Here is a 14297-nt window from a genome sequence, read left to right on the forward strand (position 1 = left end):
TCTGCAAGTTGTCAAATGTACCCAATTATCCTTGTGCAGTTTGGGGGATGGAGTTGTTCCTTGAATGTTGATTTTTTTTTTTAACGGAGAGGGAAGGATAGAATACCTCAGCTGTTGCAGTCTCAAGATGAAGAAAGCAGGAGGACTTCCATCGTTCAAAAAAAAAGCTCCTCCCAGTGGGAGGAGTTATCCACCAGTAGTGCATCCTCCTTACCTCCAAGTAGAAGGGAACACTCATAGTCAGTCCAGTATCCCGTTCTCAACCCACCACTTCCCTGTTCCGAATTGCCTACCTTAAGTTCCCCTTTTCTTTTTGGAGCTTCTAAGGTACATTAATAAAGGTATCCTCACATTCTACATTTTCTCACCATCCTGAAAAGGCTTTTGTATTGACAAAATGTTGCAGCCTTAATAGGCACATTTGCTTTTCATGTACAGTTAGAAGCTAAGGCCTCAGTCAGGTGTGCTTTACCTGAGACCATGCCCCATTGAACAAGATGAAACATATCTAAGCTGCATGTTGAAAAGTATGGAAATGGGTTTTTCTCTCATGAGTCAAGTTGGTCTCACTTTGAACTCTGAATAAAAGTTATAAAAGACTCCTAGCGTCTCATAACTAGATTGAATGAACTATTTAAATTTGGTTTGGTATTACGCAACGCCACAAGGTGGAACCTGGAGTTGGATTTTATTGTGGTCACACTGCGTGACACACACACACGCATGCACACATACACGCATGCACAGTTACTGGAGTGTGATGCCTTTTGCATCCCTTTCTTCCTCTCCTGTTCTGATTCAGCTCTGTGTCTTGGCACAGCATTCATTTTCAACAGACATCTCTTTGCCAGAGAATGCAGAGTTGTTTGTAAACACTGTGGTATTACAAACAAGCTTCAGAATGTGTTTGGTAAGCTTGATAAATTAGATTTTCACCAATGAAAAACTACAGACTGATGCACGTTTCTTCATTAAAGCTGCTCCTTCATTTCTTCAGACAAATGTTCTGACTGAACTGCGAAAATGGAAGCTTCACTTTATTGAACATCACAGGCTAGAAATGAGTCAGGAGAGAGAGAAACATGCGGCACACGTGAGGCGACTGACAAATCAGCTGGAGAACCTGAAGGAACTGCTCCATACGTATGAAATTTCAATAGGGAGAAAGGATGAGGTAATGTATTTGTACTATTGGCTGCAAAAAACTATTAGAGCAGAATTATGTGTTACATTTAATTCTGTGATTCTGCTTTTTTTGGAGGGGGAGAAAAGAGATGGTGGGAGAAATGTACTTAACTTTTTTTTCTTTCCTACTATTTTCCTTCTGAAAAAATGCTACCTATGGCCAGTTTTATCCCCACAGAAGAAAAGTTAAAGGTACCAGTATTTTATTTTTCCACTCCATTGGGAGTAAAAGCAGCTTGGAAGTCGCATTTGTACAAGAGGAAAACAGGGAAGGAAATTATTAAATCTCCTTTCCCTCCTTCCCCTTTGAAAAAAGTGGTCATAGTGGCAGCATTTGGAAGGGGGGGAAAGGTCCTTTGAAATTATTATGGATCTTAAAGGGAATGTACAGTTCCATCTTTATTTCTTAATGTCAAAAACCAGCAGCAGCTATCAGTTGTGTCTGTGCCCCCCACCCCATATATCTGTGGCTGGAAGCTAATGGTCTGGGCAGCCTATGGATAACTATCACATTTTTCTTAAAACTTTCCTATACCAGCAAATGAATCTTAGAGCTGAAGTTTGGCGTGATGCCTGCTCCAAGATCGAACTGCAGGAAATAAATAAGAACTTTCCATGTTTTTGATGTAGTTTCCTCTGTTAAGTATTTTAATATAAGTTTTTAAATCTGTTTTTAAAGTTGACTATTAATTTATTGTTTTTTAATTATGATGTGAGCCGCCCTGAGCCCATTCGTGGGGACAGCGGGATATAAGTCTAAATAAATAAATAAATAAAATTTATTTTACTGGCTGTAAAATCATTAGAGAACGCCCGGAATCTATCTTTGAGGAAGTGTTACATATTGTTTCCTGGAGCTTCCCCTTTTCCTCATCCCAGAACAAACATTGTACTCATCATGTTTTTTGAGCCAAGTCAGCTTAGGAGAAAAAAGGAAATAGAATGAGTAAGTCTCCTTTCAACATCAGCACACAAGTTTGCCTACTACCATATTAGGCAGTCATGAATTTCTCAAGTGGAAAGACAGGTAATTGCAAGTAGCCCCTGCACTAAATCAGCTTGCCATAGCCTATATTTTGTTTCCTCTTGCACAAGATAATTTTCAGTGTAAGATAATTTTCAGAAAACCCTTCCATCATATTCTTTGGATCAAATCATATTGCACATCCAAATATACTGTTACACAGCAACACAGATCAGAAACAAAAAAAAAATAAGCAGCTGTTCTCAAAGTTGCCTTGTGCATGCCATATTATTACATGATGGGATCCAGCCTATTATTTGGCATTACCTGCCAACCTTTGAATTGTGCCATTCTATGGTTTGTTCATATAGACGGGAAAAATCTCAAAAAAACCACAACACAAAACAAAAGGGAAATAGCTTATGTATGTGTTCATGATTTGCAATCCTGGTTTGATACAAATATAACAATTGAAGAGGATTCATTTCGTTCTCCTGACTAGCTTTACACTCTTCTAGTTTTCCTGGCATGTATTTAGTATGTCTAATCGCTTTAATTTTTCAAATATTAGTGAATTTTAATTATGCATTTTTAAATTATAGTGGTCAAATGTAATTCATTTTTCAAATGAAAGTATATGTCTTGTTATTTCTTTTAGGTCATTGCCAGTTTGACACATGCAATTGAGAAACAAAAGGACAGGATAGAATTAATGAAGAAATTCACCAAGTGGCGCCTTCAGCATTTCATGGGTAAACAAGAGGCCAGACAGGAGGTATATATGGACATTTCAGTTGTGCTTTAAACAGAAAGGAGTACAGCATTTAAAAAAAACCATTTTTTTAAAAAAGAGCTTAATTGACCAAGTCAGCAATTTAAAGGTATTCATAGAGAAAACTGAATTAGACAGAAAATTCAGTGTGCCACAATTGGGATGAATACAGAGGTAATAATATTTTGTATTATCATGATGCTGTCACCCCATGAGGACTTACATGGAAATATTGAAAACATATAAGGCTGGATTCAGTGGAGGAGTTCTGCAGATGGAGGGAGATTTTTGTCAATTACCCTCTTCACTGCAGACCTTTTACTCCCCCATCATGATTCTACTTCGCCTATTCCTCAGGAGAAATGTCTTGGGGGAGGCAGGGCTGGATTGAGGGGGGGGCGGAGGGAGTAGTCTGCCCCCAGCGCCGCCAAGGACAGGGCACTGGGCGCAGCTGCCAGCCGCCAGGAGCGTGCGGGTGGCAGCGCGGGCAGCCTCCCAGCCCCCCCGCGTTGCCTTTTGCCTGCCCCGCAGGACAGGGGGCGGCTGGCTTGCTGCGCACCCCCTGTCCTGCGGGGCAGGCAAAAAGCAGCGCAGGGGACTGGGAGGCCACCTGCGCCATTCGCCTGCCCTGTAGGACAGGCGAATGGCGCGGGTGGCTTCCCAGCCCTCCGCGCTGCCTCCACCAACTTCGCGGCGCACCGGGGCACCCAGCTTGCTGTGCGGGCGGCATGCTCCACCTGCGTGATGACATCACGAAAGTGACATCACACAGCACTGGGAGAGCGCGCGTGCTGTGTGCACGCACAAGGGTCTGGACTTGGGTTGCCCTGGGCGCCGGCAACCCTAGATCTGGCCCTGGGGGGAGGGGAGTGAAAAAGTCATGCTCTTTGACAGAAATCCTTTCCATCAGCAGAAACCTCTTGTGTAGCCGAGTCATTCAATATTTTGGCCAATTAGTATCTTCTTCTTGCAGTGTCAATGAGGCATGCCTGTTTTGAATTTTAAGGTGACCTACATGAAAGAAAACCTTTTTGGTCAGTTTAACACGGGCAGCATGCACAGCTTCATTTAATCCTCCTTGTATAACACATGCTGTGTTGCCCTAGGTTTTAGAAAAACAGCAGTATGCTCCCATACTCTTTGTCCTGCTCCATCAACATTGGACTAGTGTTGATAGTAGGTGTAATCCTAGCATAATGCTCTGTAATATTATAAAATATGTTTAATAACTTGAATGGCTGTATCCAGGGTACAAGAAACTCTGTCCTGACAATGATAATCTGTTGCAGGTATACACAGATATACTAGCTAATCGGCTGTATGAAATAGGTTTGTTGAAGAAAGCCTGGGGAATTTGGCGCTCTGCTAGCAGTACAAAATGGAAAGAGACTATGGAAAGGGCTTGTCAGTCAAGTGCCGAATCTGTACGTGTTGAGCTAGCCAGTGACTATGAAGCCAAAATTCAAGAGGTAAGGAGGTTTCACGAAGAATGAAGCTTTAATAAACGTTTCAGAAAAGGCATTTGCTTCCACTAGAGTAAGAAATTATGTCTGGTCCCCACTGTATTGGTATTATGTTACCTTTGAGACTTGTTTCTGATAAAGTGGCATGATGAATTTCAGTATTGGCCTAGGTTCAAATGGTTGGCTGGTACAGTTGAATTTAGCAAGGGCTGCTGGAACCAGAAATGATGCTACATTGTATTACTTTTTAAAAGAGGGCAGTGAATGTTAGGACTCTTGATGTGTGTTTGGGTACTCAGCCCTCATTAATGGGAAAGTGTTCTTTTTTATCTTCTTGGTAGCTAAATGATGCATTGGAGGAGGCAAGAAGTAAGATCCTAGAAATGCAGAACAAAAGGCAGGATTATGAAGATGCCATGAAGAAGGCCTTCATGCGTGGTGTCTGCGCACTGAACCTAGAAGCAATGACCATATTTCAGGGCAAAGAAATCAAATTGGACCATGGTTAGTGTTACACAGGATGGTGATTAGAACCAGCCAGCAGCCTGTTAATCTCAATTGACTTGTTTATGTTGTACTTTATTAAAAGTATTTTGGCCACAAAAGGCATTTTGCTCAGATTAGCGAGGAGGGGGAAAAAACCCAATATAAACCCATCACTGTCCAAGTTCAGTGACTTAATATGAGGAGTGCTGCAATAAAGACGGTGAAGCTGAAGCTTACAGGAGCTCCATTTGTTTTGGGCTACAACTATGTAAACACTCTACCTCAGAACTGATACTTCAATTTTTTAAAAATTTTATTTGCACTATTTATAGTCTGCCTTTCTCATTGAGACTCAAGGCAGATTACATAATATACAATCAATAGCTGATGCGTTCAATAAACAATATGCCTATCCATATTTCTTTTCCTCTTTTTCACCAATACCATCCACTCAGTCTTGTGTCTTTTGAGATGTAGTTTATTGTTCACAAAAGCTAATTTTTGTCCCTTGACCTGATCTTCAAAATGAATTTGTCAAAACTACTTGCTTGAGAAAGCAAGCTAACATATAGCACAAAGGATGGTAAGAGAATATTGCTAAACAGCTATCAAGTTCTGTTAAGGTAAGAATCCCTGCAGCCTCTCTCTACTGTTACCAATAAAATATGAAAGGGGGGATAGTGAGAGCGAAATTCGCACGTAGAAGCAAATTTCTAAGCCCTGCTCACCAGGGCCCTTTGAGCACCTAGTGACATAATGAAATTTATTATGGAGTTTAGATTCACAATCCAGTTTTTTCAGATTAATAATAAATTCTAATCATGATTTCAAAATACAAGATTACCCAGTTATTAGGAATGTAGAATATTTGCCAGCTGAATCTGTTCCATGTTATAGAGTTAGGGGCATTGTGCTCTTCATTTCCCAGTGGTTGACTTGTATGATTCTAATCACCAGCAGGGTAATTCATTATTTTGGGCATGTGCTTTAAACCTGTATGTACAATAGCTGATATTCTCAGAAGCCAAAGGTGGTCTGATAAGATGTTTCCAGCAACTGAAGTGGTGAAGCTTCAGTGTCCTGTCTGGTTCTTTAACCAGTTTTGTTACACAAAACAGACAAATAACCAATGTTATGTAATTTGTACAAGCTACAAGATTCAGTTTTGTTTGGTTTGTTTGGGGCAGGACTGTTCTTGTCAATTTACACTTCTCATTCTGTCACTTGTTGCTAAATTTTCTTATAAGTGGGGATTTTTTTTCTTTCAAGGATAGCCCATCAGAATAGCAAGGATAGTTAAATAATTGTAGACCAAGACAGCATTTTATACATTTTAGACTGATACAGCCAACAGCCACATGGTGGCACAGTAATCATACACCAAGACTTAATGATAAGCGTTCTAGCTGTAAGGGGAAACCTCGTGTTTGCTTGGTAAGGGTGTGTCTTGCACAGTTATTTCATTTTGGTTTTGTCTCTTCTTTCTCAGGGATGTTTCTAGATTATGCAGCCATGTGGAGACTTTCCTGTTTGTACTGCACATACTGGGGGCGGGTGGGTGGCGGCAGGGGAGCCACCAAGGAACAAATGCCAAGCCAGGATACCTACTAGGAAGTTTTGGGGAGGCTGCAGAGATTGATGCTTGAAGGCATTGCATGAAAAGGATGTTCCAGAGTTATTGAAATACAGAGAGCAATGTTGTGGGAATGTGAATCACACTCTGATTTTCCTGGGGGAGGAAGTGCTACTCAGAGGCACCATGTGGGATGCGGTGCTGTGTTTGAGGAAATATACTGCATGAAGAACAGCTGTCAAGCACAAGCTCCCATAGACTAGAGCAATTCACCCTTGCTAACGTTGCAGCTCAGTTTCCAGTGGTGAGGTTAATGTTGGCAACAGCTGGAGGTCTTTTGATCCCAACTGGTTCTGGTGTAGATTAAGAAAGGGTCTTGTTATTGGAAAGGGTGACTGTGGGTTGAATGTGCTGACAATTGTGGCGTTCTGTTCTTCAGCTGCACAACAGACTCCTCCCAGTTCTTCATTGAAAACTGTCATGCTGGGAACTCCAGCCGAGCTGTTGCATTGTGCTCCTTCTTCCTTGAAATCCCTCCTCAGAACTGACCTTGTGAAGGTTTTTGTCCTCGCTTAGTCCACCCTCCACCCCACAGTAAAATGTGTGTAATGTGTATGTACTTCCCTTGTTAACTCAGCCTTCCTTCTTTTCTCTCTGTCTGTCTCCGTCTCTGTGTGTTGAAGTTTAAATTGTATGCTCCTCAAGCCAGAGAACTTTTTAAAATTTAGATTGTTTTGGGAAGAGCCATATATAAATTATGTGCTGCACATATTATGTGGTGTTACATGGATTGTGCTCTTTAGCTACCTTAAGAGCTGTCTCATAGAAGAGGGCAAAGGCTTGTTTTCTATTGTACAAGAGGGCAAGGCTAGATCAAATGGACTTAATTTACAGGAGGATAGATCTCAGTTGAGCAGGAGGAAACTTTCCTGTGGTAACAGTGACTAGGATTACTTAGGGGCTGGTGAGCTCTAAGGTGTCTAAACAGAGGCTGGACAGCTGCCTTTAGGGGATTATTCTAGTTTAGGATTTCCTGCATTTGGGCCCTTTCCAACTCTAGAGCTCTGAAATACATCTTTCTAGAAGATTTTTCACTATGCCACATCACCGCTAGAGTGGTGTGGATGGGGAATGAGTATGGCTGATGCTATTTCTTTATTACTGAAAACATTTTTAGGCTGCTTTTCCTAAGCACCCAGTGAGGCTTACATTTAAAAACAAAAATAATATCCTGTAACAAATTGAAGTAGCTCATAAAAGTAATAGCTAAGCACTCTGTACTATTTGCAGTGTTTCTAAATGAGCACTGAGTAATGTAGTATTAAAAGAAACCACCTCTTTTATATCTTTCCCCTTTTCCACTGCGGAGCTCAGGTTCCTAAGAGGTGCCAAACAGGCCCAGATCTGCTTAGATTCAGCAATGAGGTTGTAACTCATGTCTTCTTACCTCACTCGAAGCCCCATAAACTTTTAAATTGCTGCTATGACTTAAACAAAAAAATTAAATTGCTGTGAGTGTGGCTTACTAGAGTTCCAAGCAGTGGCCTTTTTTATTTTGTGATTTGTTCATAGTGTTCGATTTCTCAAATAAGAATGCAGAGCCTGGTGCTGGGGCTTCAGCAGCAGCAAAACTCCCTCCATCGCAATTTGATCGTCCTTTACCACCTCCACCGCCGCCACCCTCCTCACCGCCGCCGCCACCTCCTCCAACAGCATGTCCCCCCTCTGTTCCTGCTGAGGATCTGGTGAGTAAGGAGCCATTAAAAGTAACTGTTTATGGGAGCAAGCTCTCCATTTCAACAGCCTTATGCATTCACACAAAAATAACAATGCATTTTTAAACATTCTTTAATCCCTGGTGGGAAATTTAAAAATAATTTTATGAGAGTTTACCTGTAGAGACTTGGAACAGAATAGCAAATTAATGGCCATTGCCATACCAGCTAAAATGGTCACTGGGCATTCCAACTATTGTGCCGCTACATGCAGCAAATATTTCTCCTGCAAAAGCAGGCTAATATGTTGGTGATAGTGGTGAGGATTTGGCAACATAATGTGACTATTAGATCTGATTATTAAAGGTTTTTTTTCCTGTCGCTTTACAGTTTTCTTCCCATCAGAGCCATGCAGTTACTTCTCAGACCAGATTAGACTCGGCCGGTGCATTAATAGCCCCTGGTGTTGCAGGATCAGGCATTGCAACAGTTTCAAAGCTGGTAACAACAAGCTAATTCGTTTATCTGTCTTGAAGTCTATGGACAGTATCCACTGATAATGTTTCCCATGCAAGCCTCTTTGGAACAAATGGGAATGGTACTAAAATGTGTCCTTGATTTTGCAGTGGAAAAGGTTCCAGGCGCCTTACATCCCTTGTCTAATTTTTTGTCCCTCCTCCCTATTTATGAATATTTAGGAATATGTCTATACAACTGTGAGAAGAGCTTTTAGAAAGCTAAATGGGTACTGTGTAACTGTGCAGACCATAAATAGGGAGGTCAATTATATTTTATCAAGGGAGCCAAAACATCCATCCATTCTGTCTTCCTTTTCTCTGTGTTCCACCATGCTTAGCTCATTAACAGGCATCTTACATCTGAAAGGGTCACATGATCATTTCTTGTAAAGTGTATTAAAATACCACTTACCAAAAAGCAGCCATGTTGGCACAGTATCCTTATAAACGTTACAAGAAATTAACCTTTGAGGATCTTTCTGAATGTGTGACTGGGAAGCCGGGAGAAGCAGCAGGTTGTAGAACCCCCCCAGCTATAGCAGTGGGTAAGGTCATATGTGATGCCATTCCAAGTTTGTCCTAGAATTAATTGGTCAACAAAATTACATTTTTCCGTTCTAGAATGTGCATAATTAAAAATAAGCCTTTATACCTATTATATTGAAATAAGTTCCCTTTTATTTTTCTAAATTTGTGTGTTACCCTTTAACAGTGATTTCAGAGCCATTCACAGCTCAAAGGGTAAAAAGAGTAATTGTAATTTTTAAAAGTCCAGTTGGAGTAGCAGAGCTGTAAAGACAAATGGCAGCAATAAAGACAGTTCATTGCTTTACAGTTTTTTACCCTAATTCACCCAAATGCCTGTCTGAAAAGAAGAATCTTTACCTGCCTCTGAAATGACATCAATGAGGGAACCTGGCAAACACTGCAGGGGAGGAGGGCATTCTGTGACATTTCAATGTGTTTCTCTGCTCTTTTGTGTTCTAAGTATATCATTGATAGAATGATGTGGGTAGCTATGCTTGTTTGTAATCTTTGATCAAGTGGCCTGCAGTTTCTTTCCTTATGGCCACAAGATCTGTAAGCCCTGGTAGCTGTGCTATCAGGATATGCTTTGCCAAGTAAGCGATTAAATAATCCAAACAACATTTTGCACAAGAAAAATGGCCATGGGAAAAGTTAGCTCCATAAAGAACACTAAACCTTGTGTTTTTATAAGTGATAGCAGCTGAATGTGAAAAGCATTTTATATATAAATTAAATACTAATTGCATTGCTTTTTGTTTGTCATAGCCTTTGACAAGGGTTGTGACGTCAGCGCAACAGAAGGCTGGAAGGACGATCACTGCTAGAATTACTGGCAGATCTGATTTTGGACCAAAGAATCGATTTGGTAATAACTTAGCTGTATTTGGCGTCTCTCCTCCCATGAACTCTGTTGTTGTAGAAAAACATCACCCAGTAACTCAAGTAAGTCATCCAGCATTCATATAAAGGTGTACCTTTTCCTTTCATTACACAATGGCTTCTTTAATTTCTCTTTTAAGGCAGCCTTATACTAAATTAGTGATTTCTGAATCATTTCTAATTCAAGTTCTTTCTGAGCAAATTAAATCTTTGCCACTCTCAATAAAGACTATTGAAAAACCCCACAGCTTGCTTTTCCTGCTCATTCCCTTGGTAGATTTCAAGACTGTGCACTTACTGACCTTGAGTCCAGGGTTCTTTTGGAAGTTATCCCTTTAAAGGAGTTAGTGTAGTGCTCGCTACTTCCCTCAGCCAGTCTATGTAGTAGACTTTTGGCTGAAATTCTTGGGGTTTGACAATAGACTCTGATGAACAGGAGACAGTATCTGACCAAACCAAGTACACGAGGGGACTAAATCTAGCTAAAGAGTGATCTTATGTGGGGTCGTAGTTCACATAGATTTGGATAGACAAAGCAATACAAAGGTGAAAACCAAACTGCTCTCCTCAGACAGGACATACCTACAGAGACATGGTGGAGAGAATTTAGGGGGCTTTGAAGGAAAAGGCAAATCATACCCTTTGGAACCTTGCAAAACAGTGCCTAAGGGGGCCCATCAAAAGAGACGTAGGGGCCTGTGTCTCCTTTGCCTACTTTAATTTGAGAAGTTTTTTAAACAATTGAAAGAGCTGGCTCTCAGAGCAAGTAAGGAGGCAAATCTGTTTCTTTTCCTTTAAAATGTCAGGTGTGGACCTATATGAAATTAGCATGTCATAGAGGATAGGTTAGAAACATGCTAGTTTTATATATACAGGGAAACTTTATATGGAGGAGTGTTTAGTTGTGTGCAAGCCAAGCACTGCTTTACTGCCTCCTCTGTGGTTTTGTGAGATCTAGCTCTGTCTGCCTTTCTAGAATTTTGCAAGGCAATTACTTTTTAAGTGTGGTGATTTTTTAAATGCACATACAGAGAAGGAAATCAGAAAAATTAAGAGGTAAGGAAGACAGAAAGGAGAAAAGACCTTCAGAGGTTAGTATTCCTTAGAGATATTCAGAGTACAGCCTTATAAGGTTAGGAAGGCAGATTTTTTCAAAGAATTCCAGAGACATGTTGAGTGTCTTTTGACTGATAGAACATGAGAAATTACGATGACCTCAGAAAATACTTTTTGGAGTTTTGTGTTTGTTCTGTATTCTTTTTACCCCCCTTCTTGCCTCTCAGTATATATATAGATCTATATGTCACTTAGATTCATGGGTTTTTTTCCCTTTACCTACCACTACAGCAGAAGTCATCTAAAGTGTTTTTTTTTAAGCAGTGTTTCTTGTCAATCACAGTGCACTGGTTCGAGCAGGGTCAAAGGCAATAAGATTGGAGCTGACAGGAAGATGATGTATCTTTCCTGGGGATAAGTTGTCAGTCAAAGTGGCTGACAAAATAGCTTAAGATTAACATGGTCATGTTTTGGCAAAATAAGATTTCATGTTTATTGGGTATAACTGGGGAAATAAGTATGCATGTATGAGTTCCAAAGGCCACAGGGCTCAGGTGCAATGGTAAGTATGGAAAGATTGCCTTGTTACAGAACTTTAGAGTGAGAGGCAGTTTATTTCTATAATTAAACTAGACCCACAAAAGCCTTTCTATAACATTTTCTTGCATTAAATGCTTAAATTACTTGTTGGACCAGTCTCTTCATACTCCATTGGGTTGATATTTTTATGGAACCATTTTAATTGAAGTATATTTCTTCAAAGTTCTTTGTCATTTTTGTGAGTTTTGATGTTAACATTTTAAAATTTTGAATTTGTAGGATAAGGCAGAAAATGCATAGCTGCTTCTTGTTTTTATGTTTCAGCAAACTGTATCTCAAGCAACTGCTGCTAAGTATCCACGAACTTTGCACCATTTCCCCAGTGCTGCCAGCACAAGGCCTCCAGGACACAGTGGGAAAACTCCTCCGCAGCCCCACAGCATCATCCAGTCCATAAAGGTTGTTGACTAGATTGACAGGTAGAAATGCTTATATTTTACCTTAAGCAGGTAAAGAAGATTTTCTGAGTTGCAGTTTAAAGTGCTCCCTAATGTTTCCAAATTGACACGGCCATGTCCTAAGGATGTATCATGTTTTTTTTCCTTTCACAAATATGATCCATGTAAAAATGTTTTGAGACATAAGAATAAGCCCTCTGAGTTTGTGTGAGGTAGTTCTATGTGACAACAAATAAGGTCTATTTAAAATTATTATTTTCTTAACCTATTTTAGTTAATGTATGTGCTTATCAAAGGAATCACCTGAATGTTTTTAATAAAAGTATGAACTTTTTGAATAATCTTAAGACTCATAAATATTTATACAGTTCTAGATCAATAGTGGCTATTATGAATAATTTTTACTTTGTTCTGAAATAGGTTCTAAACAACTGATACAGTGGTCAGAGTTGAAACCAGGAATACATTTTGAGGAAAACAGGGTTAACATACCTGTAACTTATGTTCATCGAGTTCTTCTGTGCTGACACACACATGGGACTGCGCAGGCGCAGGCCAGCCGCCGGAGAATTTTCTACAGCTTCTATAGCTCCGAAGGGGCCGTTTGTCACGCGCCTCAGCGACCATTTTCCCGCCCAAACGGTCACATGCTCCTCCAGCAACCAACGGCCCCTTCCCTCAGTTCTCCTTTGCCGCCGCTTGACCAATACACTTAGCCATAACAGCGTAAAAACACCAACTCTCGTTACAGCCCTCACATTGTCGTGCATTGGAATTCACAGCGGGGTAGGAGGGAGGGTTGTGTGTCAGCACAGAAGAACTCGATGAACATAAGTTACAGGTATGTTAACCCTGTTTTCATCTTTGTTCTTCTGTGCCTCCACACATGGGAGTGTACCAAGCTTCACACAATAAGGAAGGTGGGGTGAAATCCAACACAATTTTATTAAAGAACAAGAACAACAACACTATAGATATACATATATACATCTATACAACCTGTGTAGTGATAAATAAGTACTCAATATTTACATATATATACACATATATACACCCCTTTCACTCAAGGGTACCCAGCAGGTACGCAAAGAAACCTTTCCCAAGACTCCCTTAGGAAAAAAGGGAGTGTAGGACAGCCTTGGCCACCGAAACATCCTGCTCCGCATTGACATCTATGGCATAATGCCTTACAAAGGTGTCTGCAGAGGACCATGTGGCCGCTTTGCAAATGTTAGCCAGGGGCACACCCCTGAGGAGTGCCGAGGAGGATGCCTGGGACCGCGTAGAATGGGCCCTGACATGAAGCGGGCAAGCCACCCCAGCTAGGGAATAGGCCTTGCTAATGGCCGTTACAATCCACCTAGACAGGGTCTGTGAAGAAGCCCTGTTACCCTTGTCCTTGGCCCCAAAGCACACAAACAGGTGAGGACTCGATCGGAAGCCTTTCGTCCTATCCAAATAGTAGGCTATGGCCCTCTTTAAGTCTAGAGAATGGAGGGCCTTCTCCCCTTTCGAGGAAGGGTGAGGGAAAAACGCAGGCAAAGCAATATCCTGCGAGAGATGGAAAGCGGACACCACCTTAGGCAGGAAACCTAGGCAGGGACGCAGGACCACCTTGTTTGGATGAAATACCAGGAAGGGGGGGTCAGACCGCAACGCAGACAGCTCACTGACCCTCCTAGCAGAAGTCACGGCCACCAAGAATGCCACCTTGTACGATAACATGTCCAAGGGGCAGGTTGCCAGCAGTTCGAATGGAGGCAACATAAGACGTGAAAGCACCAGGGACAGCGACCATTGAGGCACCGGTGCGCACACAGGTGGGTAAAGGTTGAACATGCCCTTAAGGAATTGACGGGATTTTGGGTGAGAAAAAACTGTACCACCATCAACTCGGGTGTGAGCAGCAGAGATAGCCGCAAGGTGGACCTTGAGAGAGGAAACCTTCAAGCCCAGGTCCCGCAGGTGGCACAAGTAATTGAATATAACCCCTAGGGGGCTGCAGGCAGGCACCACCCCTTTGGCAAGTGCCCATACTTCAAACCTGCGCCACTTGGCCGCATAAGAGCGCCTAGTGGATGGTCTGCGAGCATTCAGGAGGACCCTCTGTACCTCATCCGAAAAACCTACAGGGGAGGAACGATCCGCCAAGCCGTCAGG

At 41.5% G+C, this 14297-nt stretch overlaps 1 protein-coding gene across 2 annotated transcripts in view; it reads left to right on the forward strand.

The window, feature by feature from the left end:
* Nucleotides 1-12472, forward strand: part of POC5 (POC5 centriolar protein) — a 32836-nt gene extending 20364 nt beyond the window's left edge. For both annotated transcript variants that reach the window (XM_054987021.1, XM_054987023.1), the window contains 8 exons: nucleotides 998-1174; nucleotides 2808-2924; nucleotides 4211-4390; nucleotides 4726-4888; nucleotides 8016-8188; nucleotides 8549-8659; nucleotides 9970-10146; nucleotides 12004-12472. In XM_054987021.1, coding sequence (XP_054842996.1) covers nucleotides 998-1174; nucleotides 2808-2924; nucleotides 4211-4390; nucleotides 4726-4888; nucleotides 8016-8188; nucleotides 8549-8659; nucleotides 9970-10146; nucleotides 12004-12150 — 1245 coding nt within the window. In that variant the 3' untranslated portion in view covers nucleotides 12151-12472. The remainder of the gene's footprint in view (nucleotides 1-997; nucleotides 1175-2807; nucleotides 2925-4210; nucleotides 4391-4725; nucleotides 4889-8015; nucleotides 8189-8548; nucleotides 8660-9969; nucleotides 10147-12003) is intronic.
* The last annotated feature ends 1825 nt before the right edge of the window (nucleotides 12473-14297 follow it).

This window comes from Eublepharis macularius, chromosome 8 (genome assembly GCF_028583425.1).
Source record: "Eublepharis macularius isolate TG4126 chromosome 8, MPM_Emac_v1.0, whole genome shotgun sequence".
NCBI lineage: Eukaryota > Metazoa > Chordata > Lepidosauria > Squamata > Eublepharidae > Eublepharis > Eublepharis macularius.